At 29.2% G+C, this 10090-nt stretch overlaps 2 protein-coding genes across 2 annotated transcripts; one reads left to right on the top strand and one right to left on the bottom strand.

Annotated features, from left to right (window-relative positions):
- Positions 1-1358: 1358 nt before the first annotated feature.
- Positions 1359-1950, bottom strand: LOC124420175. The gene is made up of 2 exons (XM_046952336.1): positions 1768-1950; positions 1359-1698 (listed from the first exon to the last, which is right to left on the bottom strand). The coding sequence occupies exons 1-2, from the start codon at positions 1933-1935 to the stop codon at positions 1444-1446; spliced, it is 423 nt and encodes a 140-aa protein (XP_046808292.1). The 5' UTR covers positions 1936-1950; the 3' UTR covers positions 1359-1443.
- A 5035-nt stretch (positions 1951-6985) lies between these two features.
- LOC111681335 (suppressor protein SRP40) lies at positions 6986-8650 on the top strand. Its single transcript, XM_023443083.2, has one exon. The coding sequence runs from the start codon at positions 7285-7287 to the stop codon at positions 8413-8415; it is 1131 nt and encodes a 376-aa protein (XP_023298851.2). The 5' UTR covers positions 6986-7284; the 3' UTR covers positions 8416-8650.
- Positions 8651-10090: the final 1440 nt, after the last annotated feature.

Raw genomic sequence — 10090 nt, 5'->3', positions numbered from 1 at the left:
GTCTAGTCTATAGTCTAGTCTATAGTCTAGTCTAGTCTATAGTCTAGTCTATAGTCTAGTCTATAGTCTAGTCTATAGTCTAGTCTATAGTCTAGTCTATAGTCTGGTTTATATTCTAGTCTATAGTCTGGTTTATATTCTAGTTTATAGTCGAGTCTATAGTCTAGTCTATAGTCAACAGTGTGGTCTTTAGTCTAAACTATACTCTAGTCTACAGTCTAGTCCTTAGTCTAGTTTATAGTGTATAGGCCAGTCTATTGTGGTAAACAAATACTATTGACTTATTCTGTGTATCTACGATGTGGTTAACTTTAGCATTTTAGTCATAGTACAAGTCTTTTAAATGTTTTAAGAAAATGAACTAATATTTTTTTATTGAGAGTTTAAACTATTCCAATGCAGTCACAGGTATGTAGGTTTATTTTAAATCATTGTAGTAGAAGTGTGACTTATGATGTAGTTTATGCCATTTTACCGCCACTTTATGACAAGAAAACGTGACAATCTTGAAAGTCACATGGAATATTTACATCATTTTATATTCGATTTACGCGTTTATGCGGAACTACAAAAAACTTTTTCCTAAACACATCTAAACAAACTCCTGTATTTGATCATGTGTAATGTAATCGTTTTTTTTTTCTAAAGTGTAAGTTTAAGGAAAAGAAAGAGAAACAAATGTGAATGTATTGAATGTACGTATGTATGTTGTTTTTTTTTTCAAAAGAATTTTCCACAAACTACACATTTTGCTTAGGATGATTATTATAGAGGTGAATGTGAATATACATAACTATGTATGTAAATACATATACATATGTATGTATATGATTTTACATTAAAAGATACGCATTCATACATACATATGTATAAACTTGGGGGATATGAAACTTTATATTTTGTATCAAGATATTGAAAATTTTTAATTAGATTTTTGTATTATTTTCTTATTAATTATTGTTTTTGTTGTTTTTTTTTCATTTTTAATGACAAAATATTGTTTTCTTTTTGCTTCCTATATCGATTTCAAAGTATTGCTAATTGATTTTTTACAATATTAGTGTTTCTAGGTAATTGGGGTACTATTTAGTGGGTTGTTTTCTTTTCTATTAAAAATTAAATTGAATTTTAATATTTATAAATAGTTAACAGAGGTTTTCTTAAAAACTTGTGTATTTTTTAGTTGTTTTATAGACAATTGTACATTGTTATAAATTTAAAATGTAATAAATTTTAATTAGATAAATTTTATTACATAGAAATATAAAATTTTTTTAATTTCATAACAACTTCCTTAAAATCATCAATTTAAAGACTTAATTAGTCTAAAAAACCCTTTGAATTTAAATCACTTTTAATTTCACTTTTTATCTCTATCAGTCTTTATTGCAATTTAAAATATTCTCTCTCACTAAGTAAGCACAAATTTACAATATCAAATGATTAAAATATATAAGGAGAATAATCAATAGAACCATGGAATCCACCTATACCACCACCAACATATTCATAATTTGGGGAATAATCATAGGGATACGTGGAGTGTCCATTGTAATAGTAATTATCATGATAATAAGTATAAGGTCTTTCGTAATATATTGGAGTACCAATGGGACGATAGATGGGTGAACCAAAAGTAATGCCAGCCGATATAATGGGAACCGTAACAGCCATACTTAGCAAACAAAAGAAAAGTAACTGAAAATAAAAATTTGTAAAATATATTTAAATTTTATATAAAAAATATAATTTGTATATTTTACACACCAATTTATATAAGATCATCATATTCTTGCTTAACGGGTTTAGCTGTTGTGCAACTAGTATTGACTTTGCAACTGTTTGAAAAATTTGTGTTCTAGTCAGACAAAGGCTTTTTATACTCTGACACTTGTGTCGTTTACAAATTAACTTCACGCCTATTTCTTTAAGCATCCACTGGTTATTACTAGACTATTGAAACTAAAAACAAGAACTATTCTGTAACTGGTTTGATTTTGTAATCTCATTTATTGTGATTACAAACCTTGAACTTGATATTGCATCGCTTTGTCTGTTTCAATTCTTCTGCACTTCATTACATTCTAAACGAAAGACTTCTAAACGTGTTTTTGTTTTTGGCCATTGTTTTTTTGTGTTGTTTGTTGTATCTACTACTTTTGTTTTGCAGCTACTAGTTAGTTATTTTAGTCAAAAATTCCAATAAAATTTCTTTATTTATAGTTTTGTTTTGTCTTTATATAGAGGAAAAAATATTATTGTGTTGTAAGGTATAAATTTTGTAAATAAAAATTATATGTAAACTGCACAGTGGGGTCGTTAAAAGCAAACATTATTAAACTGAGTTCTTAACAGATTATACTTCGATGTTAATAATGATGTCTATACTATGAATAGACTATGACTAGACTATGAGTAGACTATGACTATGACTAGACTATGACTAGACTATGACTAGACTATGACTAGACTATGACTAGACTATGACTAGACTATGACTAGACTATGACTAGACTATGACTAGACTATGACTAGACTATGACTAGACTATGACTAGACTATGACTAGACTATGACTAGACTATGACTAGACTATGACTAGACTATGACTAGACTATGACTAGACTATGACTAGACTATGACTAGACTATGACTAGAGACTATGACTAGACTATGACTAGACTATGACTAGACTATGACTAGACTATGACTAGACTATGACTAGACTATGACTAGACTATGACTAGACTATGACTAGACTATGACTAGACTATGACTAGACTATGACTAGACTATGACTAGACTATGACTAGACTATGACTAGACTATGACTAGACTATGACTAGACTATGACTAGACTATGACTAGACTATGACTAGACTATGACTAGACTATGACTAGACTATGACTAGACTATGACTAGACTATGACTAGACTATGACTAGACTATGACTAGACTATGACTAGACTATGACTAGACTATGACTAGACTATGACTAGACTATGACTAGACTATGACTAGACTATGACTAGACTATGACTAGACTATGACTAGACTATGACTAGACTATGACTAGACTATGACTAGACTATGACTAGACTATGACTAGTAGACTAACTAGACTATGACTAGACTATGACTAGACTACTAGACTATTATGACTAGACTATGACTAGACTATGACTAGACTATGACTAGACTATGACTAGACTATGACTAGACTATGACTAGACTATGACTAGACTATGACTAGACTATGACTAGACTATGACTAGACTATGACTGGACTATGACTAGACTATGACTAGACTATGACTAGACTATGACTAGACTATGTCTAGACTATGACTAGACTATGTCTAGACTATGACTAGACTACCACTAGACTATGAATATCCTACATTTATCATCACACAATTTATCAGTGACCCACTGTAATCGAGTTGTCTTATAACTTGTTGTCTGTTGTGAAGATTCTTTCTTTCTTACAATTCCCTTTAAAAATGATTCAAAATAAAAAAACACGTTTATTGATTGTATGTATTCATATGGATTATATCAACTATCACATTATTTTGTACCTTGTAAAGAGTACAATTGGAATGGAAATAGTAACATTGAGACTATTTATAATTCTAAACTGTCACTCGCCCAGTATGTAAGATTGCTATTGAAAGAGTTATAACAAAATAACGTATCAGGTTTTCTGGTCATATGACAAACTTAACATACATATTTATGTGTATGCTCGAAGTTTAATATGAAATCAGTTTCAAAACTTGAATGATAAGTATTCGTATAAATGTTATAAAAATTAAGTTTCCTCCCTAATACTAAGGAAAAGGTCAGTTTGTTTCTCATTATCCACACTTAAATTAATAAGTGGTACAACCTTTTTTAAGGATTTTGCAAATAAAAAAGATGTTCATCCTTATTTACGATATCTTTTAAATACCTCTATCACCTGCCCACGTATCAATATCATGCATATCATTAAAATTTATTCCTTTTTCTTTTCGTTAATAAGCATGTGTATGTCAAAATCCCCATCATTGATTTTATAACACCACTACGATTTATTCTGTCCTTCATTTTCATACTTTAAGTCACATTAATATATTCATATGTGATTCTATAATACTATTGAATTCATTCTATCACATTATTTTTATTATTTTTGTGGAGGCTTAACACGTGAATTATTATATGCTTATTCTCGGGATATATAACTTTTACTGAAAAAAACCGCAAAAGAAAAAAGTTTTCTTTTTGATGATATGTGGAAAAAGTAAAATGGTATCCCCTTTACTTATGACAGTATTATCCAATGCATCTAAATTGGGACTGAACATTATTTAGTAGGTTAGAAGTGAAACCTAGAAATTGTATTTTTATAGTCTAGTCATATTTTTGTCATTGTCTAATCGTAGTATAGTCTATAGTCTAGCCTATATTCTAGTCTATAGTCTAGTCTATAGTCTAGTCTATAGTCTAGTCTATAGTCTAGTCTATAGTCTAGTCTATAGTCTAGTCTAGTCTATAGTCTAGTCTATAGTCTAGTCTATAGTCTAGTCTATAGTCTAGTCTATAGTCTAGTCTATAGTCTAGTCTATAGTCTAGTCTATAGTCTAGTCTATAGTCTAGTCTATAGTCTAGTCTATAGTCTAGTCTATAGTCTAGTCTATAGTCTAGTCTATAGTCTAGTCTATAGTCTAGTCTATAGTCTAGTCTATAGTCTAGTCTATAGTCTAGTCTATAGTCTAGTCTATAGTCTAGTCTATAGTCTAGTCTATAGTCTAGTCTATAGTCTAGTCTATAGTCTAGTCTATAGTCTAGTCTATAGTCTAGTCTATAGTCTAGTCTATAGTCTAGTCTATAGTCTAGTCTATAGTCTAGTCTATAGTCTAGTCTATAGTCTAGTCTATAGTCTAGTCTATAGTCTAGTCTATAGTCTAGTCTATAGTCTAGTCTATAGTCTAGTCTATAGTCTAGTCTATAGTCTAGTCTATAGTCTAGTCTATAGTCTAGTCTATAGTCTAGTCTATAGTCTAGTCTATAGTCTAGTCTATAGTCTAGTCTATAGTCTAGTCTATAGTCTAGTCTATAGTCTAGTCTATAGTCTAGTCTATAGTCTAGTCTATAGTCTAGTCTATAGTCTAGTCTATAGTCTAGTCTATAGTCTAGTCTATAGTCTAGTCTATAGTCTAGTCTATAGTCTAGTCTATAGTCTAGTCTATAGTCTAGTCTAGTCTATAGTCTAGTCTATAGTCTAGTCTATAGTCTAGTCTATAGTCTAGTCTATAGTCTAGTCTATCTATAGTCTAGTCTATAGTCTAGTCTATAGTCTAGTCTTTAGTCTAGTCTATAGTCTAGTCTATAGTCTAGTCTATAGTCTAGTCTATAGTCTAGTCTATAGTCTAGTCTATAGTCTAGTCTATAGTCTAGTCTATAGTGTAGTCTATAGTCTAGTCTATAGTCTAGTCTATAGTCTAGTCTAAAGGCTAGTCTACAGTCTAGTCCACAGTATAGTCTATAGTCTAGTCTACAGTCTAGTCTATAGTCTAGTGTACAGTCTAGTCATAGTCTAGTATTGGCTAGTATAGTCTATAGTAAAAAAGTGGAAAATTATTTTTAATATAAAGTTATTTTTTCTTTCTACTTGAAGTCTAATCTATAGTCTAGCCATAGTCTAGTCAAAGTCTTGTCATAGTTTCCCATTCTTAAAGAAAAAACATAGACATTTTTTTTAAAGCAAAAATTTATTTTGCAATTTTTAAAATTTTTATCCTAAAACTTTATTGAATATTTCGCTATGGTTTCATGTGTTAAAGACCTTTTTGATAAATTTGATTTCAATTTATTATATTGTCTTATTTTGAAGCATAATTTTATGTCCAGAGTTTAGCGTGACATAAAAATATAAAATAAAAATCTAAATACATACTGAGAACAGGCAATTTATTTACACGGAATTTATAAAATTTTATGTTAAGTTTAATTTTGCAAAAAATTATATTTGAGAATAATTATTTTGCCTTTATTTTCGCGGTGAACACACAACAAGTATGTGATTAAATATTTATTTAAGTTCATATGAAGTGCTAAAATGTTCATTTGATCCCATTATATTTAAGACATTTTCCATGTATATATTAACATTTAAAGGAAAATCACAGAATACAATTTTTCGCAATAAATACTGGATTAAATTGTAAAGGACAATATACAAACACTTTTAAACGCACGACCAAAAAAGAAATGTACTTGTAGCGTGAAATGTAAAACAATAAAAGGAAAATGAAAAGTCACGTTGAAAAATTTTAAAACTTTCACAGAAAAAAAAAAACGAAAACAAGTAAATTGGAGGAAAGTCAAAACAGCAGAAAATGCCTTTGGGAAAGTAAAACAGAAAATGGATAACATCGTCACAGTAGCACCATCATCAACGCCACCAAACGACATCGTCATGAAACATCAAAGAACAACAGGTGTTTTTGGGTACTTGTTTTTTCTGTTTGGTTTTTTGTTGGTAGAGGAAGAAAAGAAAAAAATTGGGACAATAAACCCTGACTGTTAGAGACCATGCATACCGGAAGAAACACATGTTTCGTAAGTTTTCAAAACAACTGTATTGAGAAATTTCGCACAACGCGTTTAACGTCGTCATGTTTTCCTAACAAAACAAGTGAATGTCACAAATCACGTTGTTTCGTTTAAGGCCAAACGAAATATACTAAACATAAGAGTCCTGTTTTGTGTTGAAATTTTCTGTGAACATTGAAAAGCTTTACTTTTAGCCTTAGACAGTGTAAGGATATATGTGTTTGTGTGTGAGTGTGTGTTAGAGTAAAACAAACACGAGTCTGCGCTTGATGTTGTTGAAAAGCTTTAATACACGAAGGTTAGTAGCAGCAACTAACGACCATGGAATAAACTATAAAAGCAAACGCTTTCTAACAGTAAAATGTTAGTTCTCTAGCGGACTTTGAACAGTTACGGTCAATATTAATATTGCGAAAATCTGAAATCAAATTGAAAGGAAATATTAACGGTTTTGAGAATATTGAAATAAAAATTCATTAAAAAAATCTTACAAGTGGATTTATTAAAATTATTAAAAACCAAAAATATTTTGTGAAAAAATAAAAGAACATTTTTGAAAAACTATTTTTAAAAACTTATAAATAAATAAAAACTTTGAAATAAAGATTTTAAAAATTAACTAAGTGTTAAAAAGAAAAATAAAAAATCTTAAAAAAAAATCTGGATTATAAATACCTGAAAATGGATACTTTATCACCACATAAAAACTCCAAACCCAGCAGTTCCAGTAGCTCTGGCTGCTCGGCCTCATCCTCAACTACGGATATCAAAAATTCTTATAAAACCCAACGTTTGGATAACAAACCAGCTGGCTTACGTTCCAGATCCTTTTTACATTGTCTTAGCAGACATTTGGGTCGTCATTTTATACATCATCATCCGAATCATCATACGGTCCATCAAAATGGTCAAACTATTGTTTATAATAGTCAAGAGGAGCTAAGATCCTCTTCTACTGATTCCTTTTCATTGAGTTATGAACGTAATTCTCGCTTAGATGGTTCTATGCAGCAAACTAATTCCAATGGCACAGGCACTTCCAGTTTCGATATTAGCAGTGAGGAACGTACATCTAGAGCTTCTTCAACCTCAGCCTGTTCTCGATTTACACCCGAACAAGAGGATATGGATAATTCAGTAAATAAAAATTACACAAATAATAAACAGCATCATATATATATCTCCACTACCATCTATAGACCTTCAAGTTCATTGGATTGTCATGATGATTTAGAAGAGGATTACAGTGAATCGGATAGTGGCAATTCTAGCAGTGATGAGAATGAGGAAAATAATTTGCAACAAAATCAAGAGAATATCTTCAATCAAAATGTAGTAAATAGCAAATCAAAATCTTCACCAGCCTCAGTAGCAAATACACCTTCCTCTAATCTAACTACTTCTTCTGCCAAAGGTTTACATTTGAGTCGCATATCTATAACATCTTCGGTGAGAAGCATTTTCCAGCATATCTCCTCTGTATCAGCCAGTTCAACACGTTCTTTATCCTGCTCGAGTACCCCCTTAAAAAGAGTATGGGATTCTAAGTGTAAAAAATCCAATTCCTCACCAGCCAGCAGTTCATCGAATAGCAATAACGCTGCCAAATCAAATAAATCTTCCACACGTTCTTCAGCCTCAAATTCTTCCTCTTCCAATTCATCTAACTCCTCTAAGAAGACAGAAAAGAAACAACAGAGTATTTTAAGACCACCCATTAATTATGTCTATATGAAGGGTATGTCCGGTTTATACTCACGAGTACCCCGTTATTCTGTCTGCTGTCCCTATGGCACCCAACAATGGGCTTAAGCATCTAAAAAGAAATCTATATACAGACTAATAAAACCAAGTAGCACCAATTATTTTTTTAAGTCTTAATAATAACTAAAAACAATGACAAGGAGTAGTTGATTACAAACGAAATAACAACAAAAGTAATGCAGTGCCTAAGTTCGACAAAATAATTTAATAGAAATTATTAAAAGTTTAATTAGAGTATGGTATGTTATTAATGATTAAAAAAAGCTTTAGGGACTTATTTATACTTGTAAAAAAAACTAACAGCGTTTTGTTTAAAACAAATTAACCTTAAAAGAAAACCAAGTTTTCTATAAATTTAATTATATAAATTTAAAAAATATATATATATTTAGAAAATTTAAATAAAAATATATAGAAAGGAAAGCACAGGCACACATAATAATAATTATAATATAAAACAGTTCAAACTTAAGCTACAACAAAATTTCAATAAAACTATAGTAAAAGAAATATAAAACTAAAATTTAGCAAAATATACACACAAACAATTTTATAAAAAATAAACAGCAATACTTTAAAATTTCTTAAAAAATATTATTCAAATTTTTCTTTTTCTTAACAAAATGCTGTTTATAATAAACTCTCTTAAACTAAATATAAAAACATATCCTTTTTATCTTAATTTACTCTACTTTTCCTAACTTAAAAAATTTCTTTTAAAAGCTTAACAAAAAAAATATTTAATTTATTTCCAATACTACGAATTTATTATTAAAAAAATCCCTATATATTTACTTAAAGTAAACTTAAAAACTATTAGACAAAATTTTATTATAAATAAAAAAATAATAATAAAAAAAACTGTAAAAATTACTTTTGTATATAAAATATTTAGTTAAGTATTAACCTTAATTAGTAAATACCAAATAAATAATTTATTTTTCCTACTCTAGCTTTAAATTATTAAAATTATATTTTTATTATTTATTTTAGCTTTAAGTCTTAAATTTTTAAGAAAAAAATTTCAAAAAAAAAACTAAGAAAATAATAATAAAAACAAATTATTTAAAACAAAAAACAAATGAGTTTTTATTTTTTAAAACACAATTCTAGATAAAGAAATTAATTTTAGAAAATTAATTATATTAAACGTTTTTATGGGAAAAACATCAATTCCTTTTTAAACCTTAAAAACACAAAGGTCAAAGGTTAAATAATGAAATATTTGTCGTTTAAAAAGCTTGATCTAAGTTTTCAGTTAACTTTGGTTATATTTTTAAATGTCTTCAATTAATAGGATTTTATATTGTTACTGAGTAACCCGATAGTGGTAGTATGCTAGCCTATCAGTCCAAGGGCTATGGGTTCGATTTCCATCAGATACTCTAGTCTGCTACACTACAACGATCGTTTGGTCATCGTCACCCTGTGCTCTGTAAATTAGGTTAGCATATAATTTGTAATTGTATTGTAATATGTTGTTACTTTAACCTTTTCAATATTTTTAAAAGTTGCAACTATTTAGCTTCAAGTCAAAGGTCAAAATTTAACAAAAGTTTGATTCCCACCAGATACCCTGATCTAATGAACTACAACAGTTGTTTATTCATCATCACCCTGCTCTGTAAATTAGGTTAGACTATAATTTGTAATTGTATTGTTAAATGTTGTTACCTTAACCTCTTCGATCTATTTAAAAGTTGCAACTATTTAGCTTCAAGTC

Source organism: Lucilia cuprina, chromosome 5 (genome assembly GCF_022045245.1).
Source record: "Lucilia cuprina isolate Lc7/37 chromosome 5, ASM2204524v1, whole genome shotgun sequence".
In the NCBI taxonomy this organism is placed as follows: Eukaryota; Metazoa; Arthropoda; class Insecta; order Diptera; family Calliphoridae; genus Lucilia; species Lucilia cuprina.
This window is presented reverse-complemented; position numbering and strand designations above follow the sequence as displayed.